The sequence below is a fragment of the Bos grunniens genome, chromosome 13, assembly GCF_055505025.1.
Source record: "Bos grunniens cultivar Pamir isolate PY7600 chromosome 13, Bosgru_T2T1.0, whole genome shotgun sequence".
Classification (NCBI taxonomy): Eukaryota; Metazoa; Chordata; class Mammalia; order Artiodactyla; family Bovidae; genus Bos; species Bos grunniens.
The window spans coordinates 43,404,230-43,424,107 of record NC_141177.1 but is presented as its reverse complement, the minus strand read 5'-3'; the positions used below and the strand labels follow the sequence as shown (position 1 = coordinate 43,424,107).

Genomic DNA, 19,878 nt, shown 5'->3' with positions numbered 1-19,878 from the left:
CACACCAGACCCTGGTCACCCTGGGCCCTGATTTCACAGTGACAGGACAAAAAAAGGCAGGTGACAGCGATGTCATGGGCCCAGTGGGTGAGGAACTGGATGGGCAGAGGTTACACATCAACTGAAGCTGAAGCTCCAATACTTGGGCCACGTGGTGCAAAGAGTTGACTCACTGGAAAAGACCCTGATGCTGGGAAAGACTAAGGGCTAGAGAGAAGGCGGCGACAGAGGATGAGATGGTTGCATGGCATCACCAACTCAACGCACATGAGTTTGAGTAAATTCTGGGAGTTGGTGATGGACAGGGAGGCCTGGTGTGCTGCAGTCCATGGGGTCACAAAGAATAGGACACAACTTGGTCACTGAACAACAACAACACACCAGGTTGTGAGAGGAAGGACAGAGCCTGAACATATGCCCTGGAGAAGCTCAGGGACCAGGGATGTGTTTGCTGAGAGAAAAGAAACAGTAGCATTTCCCAAGCCACATCAATGTCCAGAAATACTGACCGAGAGACACAAATTCCCTGGTGAAATCAGAAGTGAATGATTTGTTAAGAGAAAGGATCATCTGACATAAAGGAGGCTGTGCTAGTAACAGGAAGAGATAATCCACAGATTTCCTTCAGGCCCCTGCCCTTTGCCCATCACTCGGGACCTACCCAGTCAGCCCTGGGGCCTGCTCCTCCCCCATCCATTCTCCTCAGAACAGAGAATGGGGCAGGGGAAGAGCAAACAGGCAAAAACAGAGACACAGGGAGATAACAGAAACTGCTACACTAGTCTCTGCCCTCAGTTCCTGGCACAGAGGCCCTAGCTCCCTGCTCACTTCTTTGTGACCAGAGCTCTGGGCAACTCTGAAGGGGCTCCCAGATGGGGCTGGTCACCAGCAGGACCAAGCCATGGTTGGAAGCTCAGAATTTTCAGTTCTCACCCTGCCGCCTGCACCACTGTTCCAAGAGGAGAGAAGGGCTGGAAATGGAGTTGATAACTGATCATCTCTCCTGCAAAGAAGCCACCATAAAAATCCCAACAGCCCCAGGTTTCAGGCAGTGTCCGGGTTGAACACATGGACACTCCGGGAGGGTGACGCACCCCCATCCACAACGACAGAAGCCCCCACACTCAGAACCCCCCTCACCACAGACCTCACCCCGTGTGTGTCTTCATCCAGCTGTCACCTGTGTCCTTTGCCACACCCTTTCCTAAATGGGCAACTGAACCAATGCTTCCCCCAGTTCTGTGAGCTACTCTAAAATTCACTGAACCTGAGGAGGGAGTCATGGGACCCTCTGATTTGTAGCCAAACTGGATGGAAGCTGTGGGCAACCTGGGGACCGGCTACCTGTGACTGGCACTGAGTGGGGGCGGGAGGGATACAGGCCAGAGAACTTGCCTGTGAGATCTGAGACCACTTCGGGGAGGCAGGGTTGGAAGTGAGTGAAACTGTGGCACTGGTATTGCAGAGAATGACTTGGTGATTCAGATGCCCACGCATTTGGTGAGAAGTGTCATATATGAACTGAATAATATGAGATTGTATGAAAGTAAAGGAGGCAGATGGAGGACGGAACTGCTTCCTTTACACACACACACACACACACACACAGTAGCATGCAGGCCTGGTCTTTGCTGAAGCATCCTAGCATACATTCTACATTTAGTGAAATATCACATAAAATCACCAAGAAAAAACAAAAGTAAAAAATACGGACAAACAGGAAGAGAAGAGGCCGTGTTTTCTCTTCCCTATGAGGATGTGAACACCACTGAATCATCCGTGGTTCCGCTCATACCTGAGTAACCATGTATTTCAACAGCACTTGAAGAAAAAAGCACGTTTGGTCCTCGGCGATCTTCTCCCCTGATACGGCTGGCAGCAGTGGAGTGATTTCTTCCGGATGGATCTTCGCTGCAGAGTGGGAAACAAGGAAAGCTCCTTCACCAAAGTTAAATTTCAAATAGGGCTTTAAAAATGGCCTCTATTAAAATACATGTGCCTATATGGACTGCAGACAAATGGTACTGATTAACCTATTTGCAAGGCCCAAATAGATGCAGATGTAGAGAAGGGACAGGTGGACACATGGGGAAGGAGAAGGTGGGACCAACTGAGAGAGCAGGACTGACGCATTTATGCTACCTTGTGTAAAACAGACAGGTAGTGGGATGCTGCTGTAAAGCACAGGGAGTTCAGCTCGGTGCTCTGACATGACCAAGAGGGGTGGGATGGCGGGTGGAGTGGGAGAGAGGCTCAAAAGGGAGGGGATATATGTATACTTGTAGCTGATGCACATTGTTGTATGGCAGAAACCAATACAACATTGTAAAGCAATTATCCTCCAATTAAATAATTTTTTTAAAGTGCCTCACTTCACTGTATAGCAGAAACTAGCACAACATTGTAAATCAACTATACTCTGATAAAAATTTTAAAAGGTAAAGCAACATAAAATAACCAAATACAATACAGGTACCAAGCACTGGAACTGCTCACACCGCAGGTCAGGCCACATGACCAGGGGACAGATGCCCACAAAGCCACCTCCCTCACTGGACCATTCCTCACCCTTGCACCTTCTGCTCTGACCAGCCCAAGGTCAAATACCTGTCACTGGGCAATACAGTGATCCGCAGTGACAAAACTTGCCCATTAGGCAAGTTCCTTGAAAACTCCCTGGGCTCAAAAGATGGCATTACTAGTCCCATGAGGCCACCACTGCTCTTCATGAAAACTGCATGAAAATACACATCTGGTGATAAAGAGCCTGGAGCATCAGGGATTTCCCTGGTGGTCCGGTAGTTAAGAATCTGCCTTCCAATGCAGGGAACATGGGTTCAGCTCCTGGTTGGGGAGGTAAGATCACACATGCCACGAGGCAACTAAGCCCAAGCAATGCAACTACTGAGCCCAAGTGCTGCAATGAAGAGAGGGCATGCCAAAACGGAGATTCCGTGCGCCACAAGTAAGATCCTATGCAGCTGGACCATAAAGAAAGCTAAGCACTGAGGAACTGATGCTTTTGAACTGTGGTGTTGGAGAAGACTCTTGAGAGTCCCTTGGACTGCAAGGAGATCAAACCAGTCAATCCTAAAGGAAATCAACCCTGAACACATTGGAAGGACTGATGCTAAAGCTGAAGCCCCATTACTTTGGCCACTTGATGTGAAGAGCTAACTCATTGGAAAAGACCCTGATGCTGGGAAAGATTGAAGGCAGGAGAAGGGGATGACAGAGGATGAGACGGTTGACTGGCGTCACTGACTCGATGGACATGAGTCTGAGCAAACTCCAGGAGGCAGTGAAGGACAGGGAAGCCTGGCGTGCTGCAGTCCATGGGGTCGCAGAGTCGAGCACGACTTCATCAATTGAACAACAATAACAAGCCAAATAAATAAATATTTTTTTAAAAAGAGCCAGGGGAACAAATGAACACCCACTTATAAAACAATCGCTGTACAGAAAACAGGCAGCAGTTTGGATGCAGATTTAAATCTCATGAACAGCAACAAAAGCACTTGCTCCAGCCAGACACACCATGTGTCTCTGCTCCTGCCAACAGCTGTCCCCTTCCTTCCCCTCCAGTTTCCTCCACTCCAGTAAATCTCTCCTGTCATCATTTCATATAAAACAGGCTCCAGTTCTGTCAGTTCAAATGTCTGTAAAACAGGAGTATGCAGATGACACCACTCTAACGGCAGAAAGCGAATAAGAACTAAAGAGCCTCTTAATGAGGGTGAACGGGGAGAGTGAAAAGGCTGGCTTAAAGCTCAACATTCAAAATACTAAGATCCTGGAATCCGGTCCCATCACTTCATGGCAAATAGATGGGGAAAAAATGGAAACAGTGGCAGAGCTTATCTTCTTGGGCTCCAAAATCACTGTGAAGAGTGGCTGCTGCCACAAAATTAAAGACGCTTGCTCCTTGGAAGAAAAGCTATGACAAACCTAGATGGCATATTAAAAAGGAGAGACATCACTTCGCTGACAAAGGTCTGTATAGTTAAAGCTATGGTTTTTCCAGTGGTCATGTATGGCTGTGAGAGTTGGACCATATAGAAGGGTGAGCACTGAAGAACTGATGCTTTTGAACTGTGGTGCTAGAGAAGACTTGAGGGTCCCTTGGACATCAAGGAGATCAAACCAGTCAGTCCTAAAGGAAATCAACCCTGAATATTCACTGGAAGGACTGATGCTGAAGCTGAAGCTCCAATACTTTGGCCACCTGTTTCAAAAAGCTGACTCACTGGAAAAGACCCTGATGCTGGGAAAGATTGAGGGAAGAAGGAAAAGAGGGTGACAGAGGATGAGACGGTTGGATGGCATCATAGACTCAACAGATGTGAGTTTGGGCAAACTCAGGGAGATAGTGAAGGACAGGGAAGCCTGGCGTGCTGTAGTCCTTGGGGTTGCAAAGAGTTGGACAGGACTTAGAGACTGAACAACAACAATTCCTCTTCAGAATCCATCCATGAAACCGAGGTTTCTGTTAGGAAAAGGACAGAATGAGGGATTCCTTATCGCAACGTGGAGGGTAGTTTCTGCCTGTTGGATGGGCCAGTATCACTCACCATCAGCCATGTTGGGGCCAGGGTTGATGAGCGTGTCCAGTGTACAGGGCCCCCTGGACGACATGATGGCAGGGAATCCTGGCACCAGGCTAGCAAAAATCAGCACCTGCTCTTCTGCACAGTTCGTCTGAAGTGCTTGAAGCCACAGAAGAAACAGCCGGATTCCTTCACATCTTATCTAAAAACAAAACGAAAGGCAGCAAAATGAAACAGGCAGTCATACTTGTATGAGTGTACTACAGTGCAGCATTGGTTCTGAGGGACAGATCTAGAAGCTCAAAGCATCACTGAAGTCCTGCACCAAGTCCTCCCCTGTGTGACCAGGAAGCAAGGACACTGCAGCCCAGCACAAGGGCCGGAGGAGCTGGGCTCCAGTGCAGCCTCAGCCACTTTCTAGCTGAGCTGTGAGTGTGGAGGACCACTTAACTTCTCCGTGCCTCACCTCCCCAGCAGTGAAGCAGGGGTGATAACAAAGTTTATCACCAAGTGCTCGTATACGGTGAAGTGGACTGGAACTGCCTGGCTCACAGTAACTGCTACCTAAGCATTTCCTAGTAGTTGCATTTTATTCCTTACAGCAATGGTGTCATCAACGCTCGATTACTCATGAAAACCACGCAAAGAGAATCTTGCTCCGGATTTACACCGTGCTTTGGATAGAACCTGTCAGGTCACTGCATTATACACAGGTACCATGTTCTTGAAAATCACAACACTTAGACCTAAAAGGGCCCCACGGACCTGGCTGAGGGGGACAGGCAGCCTCTGGCTTCCCTATCCTGTTCTCCTGATGCCCTCCCCTGGCTCCAAATAGTCGGCATCACCCATAGAAAAACATCAATACAGGCAGATGTGACCTTTTTCCTTCTCTGCACTTAAAACTTTCAGCTTCATCCCATTCCTAGAATTCATAAACACAGGTAACTCCATTTTTATATCCCTAAATGGCTGGAAAGATGATGTCAATAAAAGAGATTAAATAAGCAAAAGAGATGGGAAAAAAAATCAGACGCAGCTGAAAGATGTAGTGAGCTCCGAAAGCAGGCAACTGAGGGGCTGCCTGGTGCCTCTTCAGTGACACCAAAATAGTGCTAATTTCTAAAGAGCCAGGGTTCAAACCAGGCCCAGGGTCTGCAGGAAAGTAAGAGGGGAGGAGAGATGGAGGGAAGGAAGGAGAGGAGGGAAGAAAGGAAAGAAGGGAGGAAGGGAAGGAGAGGAGGGAAGGAAGGGGGAAAGGGGATGGATGGAATGAAAGGAAGGTGGGAAGGACAGAAGGAGGAAGGAAGAAAGAGAGAGGGGGAAGATGGGGGGGAAGATGGAGGGAGGGGAGGGAGGGAAAGCTTGGTTGACTCCCCAGAGAAGTCAAATACACCAAGACAGACACCCCATCAACTGTGATCCCCGGGAGCCCCTCTAGACAAGCCCTGGACTCACCACTGCCCTACCCTGCTCACACCTGCCCAGCAGATAAGTGGTGACTTTGCTGAATACATAATGCGATTCACCGCCAGACAAAAAATATATATATATATCAGGGCTAGATCCCCTGGAGAAGGAAATGGCAATCCACTCCTGGACTCTTGCCTGGAAAATCCCATGGACGGAGGAGCCTGATAGGCTACAGTCCATGGGGTCACAAAGAGTCAGACACGACTGAGCTACTTCATTTTCACTTTCTATGTATATCTAACCAAATTATATCAAATTTAACAACAGCAAAGTTTCTAGACACTTTGATAAAGTCTCCAATTTTTTAGGTTAACTGTATTTAAAGTAAAGTGAAGTGAAGTCAAAGTCGCTCAGTCGTGTCTGACTCTTTGCAACTCCGTGGACTATACAGTCCATGGAATTCTCCAGGCCAGAATACCAGAGTGGGTAGCCATTCCCTCCTCCAGGGGATCTTCCCAACCCAGGGTTCAAATCCAGGTCTCCCACATTGCAGGCGGATTCTTTACCAGCTAAGCCACAAGGGAAGCCCAAGAATATTGGAGTGGGTAGCCTATCCCTTCTCCAGGGGATCTTCCCGATCCAGGAATTGAACTGGGGTCTCCTGCATTGCAGCTGGATTATTTACCAACTGAGCTATTAAGATAATTAAATATAAATAAGGTCAATAATAAACAGAAGATAACAACCTGGTAAGTTTTAGCTATAAGACCATTAATTAAAATAGAAAGGAGAAAATACAGAAAAATTATGAAACTATAGACAGTTCGTCTCTTTTTTTTCCAACAAGTAAGAGAGCATGAACCTATACAGTTTGAGTGGTTAGGGGCTGTTTAAGCTAATATAAACACCAAAATATATTAGCTTATTAAAGGCACACACGTAAATTAAATAGCTATGAGTGAATTATCTTCCATAAAATATACATCCTGGTTTCTCTTGCTACTTATGTTTCAGGGTCATAAGTATTATTCAGGTATTAAACAGTATACTGTCATTTTAAAAGGCACAGTCATTTAAAATTAGCCAATTTTAACCTAAATTATAAGATCAATCTGCTGCTGCTGCAAAAAAAAAGAATAATAAACATTCGAGAGTAAGGTTCTGCTGCCCTTTTTCTCCACAAGCATTCTCAAAAATAGCAAAAAGTGATTCTGAGACAACTATAGTTTTTAACAAGATTACTGGGGTGTACAGAATCAGAAACATTAGCTCTGAGGCTTAGGCAGGACCTGGGTCAACCCCTTCTCTTTCCAACAATGAAGCTGAAGCAGTCAGCACCTCAGCTGAATAGCAGAATCAAAATCAGAACGCAGGATTCCAAATTCCCAGTCCCAAGCCACTTTCTCCTGAGAAGGTTGAAAATGTGTATCACAGTAAATTATGATGTAAGAGCAAAAACTCCAACAGTATTTGTCATATCATTTCTCAATAAAAAACTAAAACTAAGTTAAATGGATTTTAAAGAATTTTTTTTAACGGCTTAATGCTGCCATTTTATGGTATGAATAAGTTTAAAAGTAATGAAAAAAGCCATTACATTTGCATCTAAAATAAATACCTTAATAGAATTTCCAGTGTGTAGAAGCTTCTTTAAAGTTGAGCCTGAAAGTTTAAAAAAATGAATTAGAAATGGAATATATGAATGCATATTTAAGATCTATTTTTAGTTTTAGAAAGAAAAAATGTGCTTATACCACTTTTCAAACATAAAAGGAAGAAGGTTGACCTTCAGAAGCAAAGCAATGTCACAGAAGGAGAGATGTTTTCAGGATAAAAGCATTCTAAGTATGAACTTCTACAAATTCTTTTAAAAGAGTCAAAATGATTGATAGTAAGGTAACCTAAATGCCCACAGTGGATTGATTATGCGAAAATGTTTCTGTCAGGCACAAAATGAATGACTTTTTTAAATCTCTAAAGGAAAACATAATATAAAACTACCGCTCACAAAACATTTTTACAAGAACGTTTTACGAATATTCAGGACAGCATGCCGCTCTGCTTGCAATGACAACCACATTTATGGTTTCAGTCCATCTATAAATCACCTTGCAGAGCACTTGGGTCACTGTCGAGGAGAGGGACTCAAAAGTTTGGTCAGAACTACTTCAGCCAAGAGCAAAACCATGGAGTACAGCCTATGGGGTGAGAAGGCTCCTCAGGAGGATGGAGACGTGTACCTGTGACCCTCTGGATGTGTCCATGCCTTTAGCATGGAGACAGCTTGGCAACCCCACCTCAGTATCACATGTGGCCCCTAAATGAGGTCTCAACCTCACAAAGGATATAATCTTTAAAAATGAGAGTATACTGGAAGTCTTAAGCTTTTCTTCCAATTTTTTGAGAAAAAAAAATATTATTTAGATTTCCTGATGGAGAGTTTTGTGCAATGTTTTAAAACTGGATATCACTTTCCAACACCAACGTAGTTTGAAGAAACAGAGTCAGTGCCTTGACAATTGCTGCAGGTTGTATCTATGTGGACATGCATGTGCACTAAGTCACTTTGGTCGTATCCGACTCTTTGCAACCCCATGGATTGTAGCCCACCAGGCTCCCCCATCCATGAGATTCTCCAGGAAAGAATACTGGAGTCGGTTGCCATGCTGTCCTCTGGGAGATCTTCCCGACCCAGGGATCGAACCTGCGTCTCTTACATCTCCTGCATTGGCAGGTGGGTTTTTCATCACTAGCACCACCTGGGAAGCCCCATCTATGTGGACAGATACACAAATATCAGCTAAATGCATGCACTTTAGGAATTCATTAGCCAGCTAGTTTTCTGAAGGAACTTTGTATGACTGCTGTTACACCTAATGCTGGGCTCAGAGGAAACTCACCACTATCATGACTAGGCTGCAGCACTAGATTACCAATGTGATTAAATGAGGAAGTGCCTGCTTCCCTCTACTCCTATCACCAAAGCATGTCCAGTGATTTGGGGTTCAGGGTCAGCACTGCCTGGGCGGGGCTCTTAGAGCTGAGGCTCAAGTGCCTATGCTAACGGACTATCTCTCCCACACCCACCCGCCAACTGGTCCTTATCCCTCGCCTCCCTGTTCATCCGTTTTTGGACAAAGTCCATTCTGCCCCCGTTTAGTTTTTGTTTCATGATGCCTTGGGGGACCTGGTGATGCTTGCCAGGTCCAGCAGACACCTCACCTCCCAGGAGACTGGGGATGAAGTCTGCACAGACAGCTCTCTTCCAAGACATCTGAAAAATCCACCGTCTTACAACACATCCTCGAAAACACTTTCTCCAGTCATTGTGTGTGACCACCGGGGATTGTCAGTCCTTCCCCATCTTGAAATGAGCCCAGCGTTTTTATTTTAAACTTTCAGCCTACCCATAATTGCCTGTATCCACTCTTCCCTGCACAGGGAGGAGTAAATACATATAAAAAGGACAGACTTTACAAACAGACGCAGGGAATCTGCTCCATTATCTGTCAATAGTCCCCTGCTTTTTAAAATCCTCCTGTTAATTTGTTATAGCCCAAAAGAAAACTAATATATATTTGATCTATTCCATCCTGTTGTATTCAGAAACTCTCAGAACACTTTTAAAATAAGAATATTATAAAGAAAAATGTGTGCAGTGCAGGCACATATCAGAGGGTTTCAACATGAGAACCGGGGAAGAGGATCCAAGATCCTTCCCTGGCCACATTAGGTACTTCTTTGTTTGTTATTTATTTGGCTGCACCAGTCTTAGCTGTGGCATGCAGGAACTATAGTTGAATCATTAGAAGTCTTAGTTGCAGCTTGTGGGATAGTTCCCTGACCAGGGATTGAACCTGGGCCCCCTGCAGTGGGAGTTCAGAGTCTCAGCCACTGGACTACCAGGGAAGTTCCCACATTATGTCTTAAAGGCCCTAAGTTCACAGAGATATTTCTACTTTTACTTTACCATTACGAAATCCATTTCATTCTAACTTCAAAAAGTTTCTGTCTACGTATCATTCCTATTTGGATGTTTAAACTCCTCATTCAAACTATAATTATCCCCAACCCCATCACTGCATGTGTCTTTTCAACCCTAACGATTGCCACTAGATTGACACACGTGTAAAAACAACAAATAAGTACACTAAAGTAGTTGAAAAATACTTAAAAATTAGAAAGCTCAATATTGAAAGATGAAAAAGTATTAAAACTCACGTTAGCTTAAATGTTTATCACACAGAATGTATTGTAATTTTACTTTCCTGACTTTAATGGAAGCAAATTAATCACTGCTTTCAAAAATCTACTTCTTGGCTTATCTCATTTTCGACTGCAAGACTTTCAATGCTTCAAAATCTCTTCCAATGAAGTGGAATCCTTTAAAGGTCTTTAAAAGATATTTAAAAGATAACAAAGACATTTTGAATCTAACATTGACATTATAAAATTCTTCTTTATTTTTAATTAAAAAAAAAAAAAACCCTCCCTGTGTGTGTGTGTGCATCATGCCTCAAACCAATGAATAAGCAATGGCAGTATGACACCAGAGGAGCGATAAGAACGTGGAGAAATGCCAAAAGGGTGGTGCACAAGCTCTGCTGAAAGTGCCAGTGGAGCAAGGGCACAGGACCTCCCGGCACAGAAACATCGGAGAACAGGGGAGCAGCAGTCCATTGGAGGAAACTGACATTAACAATTTTCTCAGAATGAATCAAGGGCCTAAATGTGAAACATACAACTACACAATCTCTAGGAGAAAACACAGATCTTTTGCGATCTTGGGTTAGGCAAAGATTCATCAGACAAGACACCAAAAGCAAAATTCATAAAAGTAAGATTGATACCCTGGACTTCATCAAAATTAATAACATCTACTCCCTGAAGTAAACTATTATGACTGAAAAGACAAACCAGAGATGGGAAGAAAATATTTCCAAATCATATGTTTGATTAAAACACTTACAACCAAAATATGTGAAGAGCTCTTAGAATTCAGTATTAGGATGAAAAAACATCCTAAACTTGAAAAACAGGCAACAGATTCATAGATACACTTCACCAAGACATACAGGTGGCAAATGGCACATGAAAAGACGCTAAAGATCACGTAGTCATTAGAGAAATGCAAATTACAACCACAATGAGATACCACTACCACTAAAATTAAAACTCAGATCATACGAAGTGTTGATGAGAATGTGGTGTAACCGGAACTCTCACACTGCTAGCAGGAATGTAAAATGGTACAAACACTTTGTTAAACATATGTCTTTATACGATGCAGCCACTTCATTCTCAAAGATTGGAAAACACGTGTCCACACAAAGACTTGCATGCAAATGTTTACAGTAGCTTTATTTGTAGCCAAATACTATTAATAGAAACAACCCAAAGGCCCATCATCAAATGATGAACTATGGTATCTCCATGCAATGGAATACAGTACAACTCAGAAGTTAAAAAGAACGAACTGTTAATATCTGCACCAACACAGATGCACCTCAAAATAATTATATTGAGTGAAAGAAGCCAAACAAAACGGGAATATACTGCATGATTCTATTTCCATAAGACTCTAAAAAATCAAGCTATAAGGCCAAAAAGCAGACTGGTGTTTGCAGATCAGGGGACTAAGGGGTGAGCTGGGGAAGGGGGCAGGGGTGGTCAGGAGGAAATTCTTGGGAGTGATGGCTATATTCATCATCATGATGGTATCCATGGCTGCACAGGTGTAGACCTGTGATTAAACTTATCAAATAATATATATTAAGCATGTACAATTTGTTGTATGTCAATGATAGTCCAGAAAAAGGTTTTCTTTTAAAAAGTAAAAAAAAAAACCCAGCAGGTAGCCTGGAAATGATTGAATGACAGATCAGCGGGACGGAGGTTGTGGTTAAACAGAGATGTGTGTCATGACAAGGGTCGGAGGAGAATCAGGAAGCCACGGAGGGTGAGGGGTCATGGGGCTGATGGGTAACTTGCCAGGAAGGAAAAGGACTGGGAGAGAGTGAAGCCATTTAAAAGAAAGCAAGTGGGCAAAAGATAGAGGACACGCCGGCAACAAGGAGGGACAACGCAGCATCGTCAAGAGACAGAGGTTTCCATAGAGGGGGTGGTGGATAAGGTCAGGACTTGGTCTTGCAGGAAAATAAAAAGGCCACAATCTCATCCCCATCCTCTGAGGGAGACAGAGAACAGTCAGAGAAAACCTGGGTTTCAGCAGTGTAGGAGACTGCAGGGCTGTTCCTTAACCCAAGAAGAGGGCTTCCAGACAACAGAGGGGTGATGGGTGAAAGACACTGGGAGGGCACAGCGTGAGCTGACATGGCATCAGGCCCAGCCAGCCCTTGGCGGGCAGGCCGCACACAGGTCCCCGGAGTTGGCTCAGCCTGGCCGCAATGCACCCTGAGAGGGTCCTGGTGTGAAGTCCACGGGGAGCTACTGATCCCTCAGGAAGACTGGGCTCTGGGTGACCTGACTGGGGTTGGGGGAACCAGGAGGGCTTGTCAGACTCAGACTCCTGAGGAGTGAGCCATAGAAACTATGAGAGATGAGTCTCAGAGGGTGTGTTCCCAATCCCAGGCAAATGTGGGGCCACTGGGTAGCCCGGGGGCATGACCAACACGGATACTCTTAAAAAGTCATCAGCCGATTTGCAGTTTATTTATGTACCTGGTTTTTATACTATCTACAAGAAAAATCTAGTTGAACAAACTAGATTTAACGACTCATATATAAAATCCCCGCACAAATTTTGGCCATGTGTGAACATTCACTGATTGAGCCTATACCTTTAAAGCCCAAAGTGTATTTTTTTTAATATTTATTTATTTTTGGCTGTGCTAGGCCTTCATTATGGTGGGCAAGAGGTACAGAGAGGTGTAAAAATATGCTACATATATATATATATATATATATATATATGTAGAATTCCAAATCCACAATCACTTATTGGCGATTTTACTAGAAGAAATATACATTAATTAAAATTTTTTGTAATTGTTCTTACCTATACTCTGGTAATGCCATCGAAAGAAAATTCGTTCAGGTAGAAACTGCAATATTTTCTATTAAAAAAAAAACAACGAAAATTAATAAGATGCAAAAAGAAAATAAACAACAAATGAATGAAGTTACACATTTTCATGACAGCCCATAGTACATGCTATAGATCTATATATCTCTACATAGAGGGCTTCCCTGATAGCTCAAGTGGTAAAGAATCCATCTGTGATGCAGGAGATGCAAGTGATGTCGGTTGGATCTCTGGGTCGGAAAGATCCCCTAGAGAAGGAAATGGCAACCTGCTCCAATATTCTTGCCTGGGAAATGCCTTGGACAGAGGAGCCTGGCGGGCTACAGTCCCTGGGGTTGCAAAGAGTCAGACATGACTGAGCAGGCAAGCATGCAGCATCTCTATACAGATGTATTTCAGAAAAGGAAAAAAAAAAACACTTTGCAATAGCATAAATTTCACTTTATCTTGGACCCCTATGAAACAGTCTCTTTCACTTGCCCCAAGCAAGCTTCCTCCCCTGAATGTTTTAAAGAGATTACTAGCCCAACTTTAATTCTCCCTAAAAGAAAGAAAAGGGAAAAAAATAACAGAAGGGATCACTGTAATTATATCACAGCCATTGCTTAAATAGAACAAAAATAACCTGTCAAATGCCAGATTCTCTAGGTTTTCTCTTTTTCCCCTTCTACTTCCCATTTCCATTAAAAGCATCACCTGTCTCCAGACAAGAAACAGAACTGGGAAGAAAGATGAACAAAGAGGGTGAGACCTTACTCCGTGGAATAAGGAAATGAAACTGGCGGCAAGGATTTCTTGAAATTAAGAGCTAAAAATTAGTTTTAGGATAGTAGTTATGACCCTCTCTCCTCCCACCATCCCTGGTAGATATAACAAAGAACTTTTACTTCTTCTGATTCTGATTTAATTAAATTCTATAGTACCCCACAATTTTCAAAAGTTTCACACACAGGATTTCACATAATCCCATAATAACTCTTCCCCCTCACCTCAACTCCCATATTGCAACCTGCCCTCTTCCCTTTCCCCACTGGCAACCACTAATTTGTTCAATATATCTATGAGTCTGCTTCTTTTTTCATTCACTAGCTTATTATATTTTTTAGATTTCACATATAAGTGATGTCACACAGTATGTGCCTTGTCTGACTTATTTCACTTAGCATAATGTTCCCCAAGTTCATTCTTTTTATGGCTGAGTAGTATTCCACTGTGTTTGATGGGAGGGTGTGTGTGTGTGTGTGTGTGTATATATACACCTTCTTTACCCACCATCTGTCAGTGGACATTTAGGTTGCTTCCATACATTGGGAATTATAAATAGTGCTGTTGCCTTTTGTGATTCTTTAACTCATACTTTCTCTTTTACTGAAAAATTTACTACAGTACATGTGCTCAGTCATGTCTGACTTTTTGCGACCCCAAGGACCATAGCCTGCCAGGTCCCTCTGTCCGTGGAATTCTCCAGGCAAGAACACTGGAGTGGGCTGCCACTTCCTATTCCATCTACAGAGGCGAGGTTCAATGTGTTTAATAACAAATGAATAATGATCCTTGTAGGCTGAGTTCTCTGGGGAACAGACCCTGCATGCAGTTAGGAGTGCCAGTGGTTTACTGGGGAGCAGCCTCTGTGAAAGAGAAATGAGGAAACAGAGGAGCCCCAGACCCCTACTCGGAGTGTATGGCCCCACAGGAGTCCGGGAGCAGATGGCCTGTTGGAGGAGCCCGGGTGCCTGAGGACGGCCAGGCCCCCTCACTGCAACCTCAGTGGGTCACTGGCTGGGGACATGATGGGAAGAGCGTGGTGGTGGCTGGAAGCTGAGGATGGCAGCCTTGCAGCCAGGCTGGAGGGGACATGAGCTGTGCATCTGTCTGTCTGCTACAGCCATCTTCCAGTGACTACTTGGAATATTCTCATTGTATCGAGAGGCTGAAGGCCTAACAGAAATGACCCTACTACTTCTGCTGGCTTTGTTTCTCATCAGCTGGCTGAGGCTTCATAGGCAGTGGAGCCCAGCATTGTCTCCTCCTCCCATCTAGTCCTCTCTCCCCAGCTGAGGGAACAGCAGCAACTGGGTGTCCTCTTGGGTCAGGCTTTCTCCTCCAAGGGCATTTGGCATCCCACCTACATTCCTGACCAGGGATCAAACCCGTGCTCCTTTCACCGGAAGTGCAGAGTCTTAGCCACTAGACCACCAGGGAAGTCCCTCCAGGATTCTCTTCTGGTCCCATCTTGCCACTTAATCTAAAAATTTCATACAGCAGATGCTGAGAAAATTAGTCTCAAGAGTCAGGGTAGAGCTTATCTCAGACAAGACGAATGCGTGACATGCCCACGGGCTCCTCAGAACTCTCTGTTGTCGGGAAACCATCTGGCACTGAATTGTGCTTTTCAACCTTTCAAAATACAGATAGATCACTCTTCTTGATTTAGATTTCCTTTCTTAGTAGGCAACAAAGAAAAAAAATGTCTTTATTTTTGCTGCTGCTGTTAACTTTATTTTTTCCCCTTTATGTTTTTAAATTTTAATTGGAGGATAATTGCTTTCAATATTGTGTTGGCTTCTGCCATACATCAAAATATAAAGAAAGACAGCGACTACAGCAAAACGGTGGGCGAGGACTGCTAGGATGCTGCTGGTGGGCCACAAGTAGCCTCCAACTTGTTCCGAGGTCAGGCCTGACATCGTCACCACTTCCAGACAAAAGTTTTCAGATTTCCAAAATGGATGGACTTTAAAGATACTCAAAAATCAACTCAGTAAGGTTTGGATAAGAAATACCATGCACAAATATCTGAGCTACTAAGAATATTCCCAAACAGACATAATATTACACAACTCAAAGCTGAACTCACCCACAGAGATGCTTTTTGCACTCAAATATAGCAAGAGTCATTTTTTATACATTGAAGCCTACGAGGTCAATAAAAACAAAGCCCCACACAACTATCTGTGCCTAAAGGCTAAGCCTGTCCCTCTGAAAGCCCCAGATGAAGCCTACCTCTGTGGAGGCCAATACAACATGGCATTGCTGCTGCAGCCAATATTCTAAGCTCCACGACTGTGGATGCCACAGAAGCTATTGACATCTTGTTTGCAGTTTCACTGGAGAGTAAAATTTTAAAAAATGCAGGAAAGCCACACAGTGTGAATAAATATTACTTTTCTGAAAGGCACATGGCTGTAGTTAATGCTTGGTGCTCAGCTGCATCTGTATGGTAATCCAACACAGCACACTCGAAATAGAAATTAGGTCTTACTACTGATCGGCACCTCGGGGAATCTGTCATTCTTTTAAGTGATTATCCACAGTCCCTTTTTTCTTCAGAACCTACTGCATGACCAGGAATAATGTGAAATGGAAGCTGCAGTTTATACAAGATGCTATCGTGTACTTTAAAACTGCTGATCTTCGTTTAATTTGTATGGGAAACTCCTTTTTTTCTTTCAAATCATTCCTAGATGATTGCAATGTATCCCAGTAGATTCACACCCAATTTTGATTCCACTTAGAAAAGGAGGTCAGTGAAGAAGGAGGAAATGTCACATAATCACCGATGCAATAACGTGACCAGTTAACCGGTCAACAATGACCAGTGAAACCTGCTCTGTGCACACAAACAGAACATGGGAACCACTCTCCCTGAAACCAGCCGCGAGGCCCAGGGTGCAAGGTGAAGAAAACACTGACCAGAAAACACAAAGTTCAGTGTGGAGGAACAGAAGTCTTATTTAGTCACGTGGCCTTTTGAGTTCAGAAAACTTAGGAAGAGACAGAGCAGGTGGCTTTATAGGACATATCCTGTGAACGCCACACATGCTTTGGTCTCAACAGGACCCCATGGGCAGGAGCCAGATGGCCTGGAGAGTCCCAGGGTGATCTACGGAGACAGTGCCGTGTTCAACCACTCAGGGCCTGGTCACCGCTCATCTCTCACTAAAAATGACTATCCAGTGCAGACAAAATAGTCTCATCGAATTTTGGGTGTCAACATTTGGGACTTTGAAATTTAAGAGAAATGGAGCTAAAATTAGGAACAACAGAATCTTAAAAATAAGGTACCTATATTTTGAGTTTAAAAAGTCATGCTTTTCTTCTTATCCATGTACCCTTCTAGCTAGTCACTCACCCTGCTGTTAACTGAGCCAGGAAAGCACAGCTCTGTCTTCTTACAGCCTTTTCCGTCTTTAAGACCCAACTCAAACATCACCTCTTGAGAAGGGCTCACCTCAACCACCTCTCCACCACATCCCTCCCCAACACGACAGGCACCAGCCACTCCTCCAGCAGCTGCTGCATTCCTAGAGAGAAGACCTCCTATGAGCCATCTTAAGGACCCCTATGAGTGACTTAGCACGCACGCAGGCACATACAACAGATACAAAGAAATGCCCAAGTTTAAGGTAGGTGCTGATACGCAGACATCGCAGAAACTCAGAACCCTGACAGCAGGCGTTTGACAAAGAGAATAGAACTGGCTTTCCCAACGTTATGTGTGTACATGCATGCTAAGTTACTTCAGTCGTGTCCCACTCTGTGCGACCCCATGGACTGTAGCCTGCTGGGTTCCTCTGTCCATGGGATTCTCCAGGCAAGAATACTGGAGTGGGTTGCTATGCCCTCCTCCAGGGGATCTTCCTGACCCAGGAATAGAACCTGCTTCTCTTACATCTCCTGCATTGGCAGTCGGGTTCTTTACCACTAGGGCTGCCTGGGAAGCCCCTGCCCAGTGTTATAGTAAATCTTAATACTTGATTAGATTATCACTCAAAAGGCAATACTTTTCTTGGCTAATGAGAAAAAGAAAAAAATATTGCCAAACACTTAAAACACAAGGCAAAAACATCTAAAGGAAATAGGGAATGCATAAAAAAAAAGAGGATGGAATCTGATTTCTCCCTCCTGTATTTTAGAAATTGATCAATATAAAAATGTGGGAAAATCTCTTTAAGCAATGAAAACTCAGAAAGGGTAAAGGATCCCATCTACGAGCAAAACACTCAGAGGAATCACTGCTTAAAGCACAGACGAACCTGTGAAGAGGAGTAGGGGTTGTGGCCCCCTCCTGAGAAAGCAGGATATCCATAGAATATGCAGCAAAGGAGGGACCATCCTCAAAAGAAATGGATTCTTCCTTCTGAAATAGATTTGCTGAAAGAATAGGGTACTTTTTAAAGCAATTTTCACTCACAGTCTTAAGAGACCCACGAGGACACTGAGTCTTTTTTAAGATCTGCATAAATAAAAACAGTAGATGCACAGGTAATGTTTGAAATCAGAAAATACTGCATGGAGATGAAAACCCAGAAAGCATGAATCTAGAGTCACCACAGAGCTTCCCACATAACCTCATGCATCCCGAGACCTCCCTAGCACTAATCAAGCTGAACAGAGAGATAAGGGTCCAGACGTAGCACATTCAAAGCTGCAAATTCAACATACAGTTAAAAGTCCTACAGAAAATCTGAGAAGAACAAATGGATTATCCACAAAGGAACAAAACTCAGGTTGACCTCGGTCTTTCTGCAATATTAAGCTCCAGAAGGCAGCATGGTCAGCTGCTCACAGCAGGCCACTCTGAGAAGGGGCAGCAGAACAGAGACATACAGAAGAACAGATGTCCCACAGCAAGCCAGGTCTTGCATGTGAATCTGGTGTGTAACACAGATGGCTAGAGAAGGTGGCACTAGTGGTAAAGAACCTGCCACCAATGCAGAAGACATAAGAGATGCAGGTTTGATCCCTGGATCAGGAAGAACCCCTAGGAGAGAGCTCGGCAACCCACTCCAGTATTCTGGCCTGGAGAATCCCATGGACAGAGGAGCTTGGCAGGCTACAGTCCATGGGGTTACAAAGAGTCAAACATGACTGAATTGACTTAGCACTCCTACACACACACACACGCACGCACACACACACACACACACACACACACACACACACACAGAGTACAATATAGCTCTTTTGCAAAGCAAACAAAATTCAGAGTATTGAGAAAAAGAGATTATTTGAAAAGCATAGAGCCAGCTATATTTGTCTGAAGTTTTTGTTTTTTTTCTAAAAAAAGGTATTCTAGAGCTGGGAATTTTTCAGCCCCATACCTCACCCTCCTCAACATACTAAATGATTCATATTCCAGCAAATACAGAGATTAGTTTTAAATAATCCAAAAACAAGGGTGCAGGTGCATAAACAGCATGAACAACAATCTGTATTTATATAACTGGAATTAATACGGGCATAAAAATAGAGCAAATCCTCAAAACCATTAACATAAGAGAAATAAATGTTAAAAATATTACAATAAAATAATCTGGATAAAAAGTGCTTAAAATAGCTAAAAAGTAAGATGGACAAAAGATATATGGGGGTAAAGTAAAAGTAACGCCAAACACTGCTTTAGTCTTGATCAGTTGTCAGTTATCTCAGTCGCCCAATTGTGTCCGACTCTTTGCGACCCCATGGACTGCAATCCACCAGGCTCCTCTCCATGGGATTCTCCAGGTAAGAATACTGGAGTGGGTTGCCAGGCCCTCCTCCAGGGGACCTTCCTGATCCAGGGATCAAACCTGGGCCTCCTGAACCTCAGACAGATTCCTTACCGTCTGAGCCACCAGGGATAATAAAAAGAAATTTTTAATAGCAATTTTTAAATTTAAACAATGATAGAAATGATAGAAAATCGAAAGTATATCTCCCAAATCCCAAAGCATAAAGAGTCAGTAACCTCTCCCCAAAAAAACAAGAGTAGAAGAAAAAAAGTTAATGCTAATTATTACACACAAAAATAATAAATATAAATAAGTTAAATTCCTCTACCAAAGACCAAGTCACTCAGAACTGGTTTCCAAACACACAAAGACAAACAAC

The 19,878-nt window shown here is 43.7% G+C and overlaps 1 protein-coding gene across 19 annotated transcripts in view; it reads right to left on the bottom strand.

Moving 5' to 3' along the window:
- The window catches only part of RALGAPA2 (Ral GTPase activating protein catalytic subunit alpha 2), a 280,383-nt gene that overhangs the window by 220,349 nt on the left and 40,156 nt on the right, over window positions 1-19,878 (bottom strand). For all 19 annotated transcript variants that reach the window (XR_015139448.1, XR_015139449.1, XM_086333702.1 and 16 more), the window contains exons 4-7: window positions 12,979-13,036; window positions 7,579-7,622; window positions 4,572-4,749; window positions 1,796-1,911 (exon numbers count right to left, since the gene is read on the bottom strand). Coding sequence is in view for 17 of the 19 variants with exons in the window: in XM_086333702.1 (XP_086189828.1) it covers window positions 1,796-1,911; window positions 4,572-4,749; window positions 7,579-7,622; window positions 12,979-13,036 (396 nt within the window). In the remaining 2 variants the exon portion in view is untranslated. The remainder of the gene's footprint in view (window positions 1-1,795; window positions 1,912-4,571; window positions 4,750-7,578; window positions 7,623-12,978; window positions 13,037-19,878) is intronic.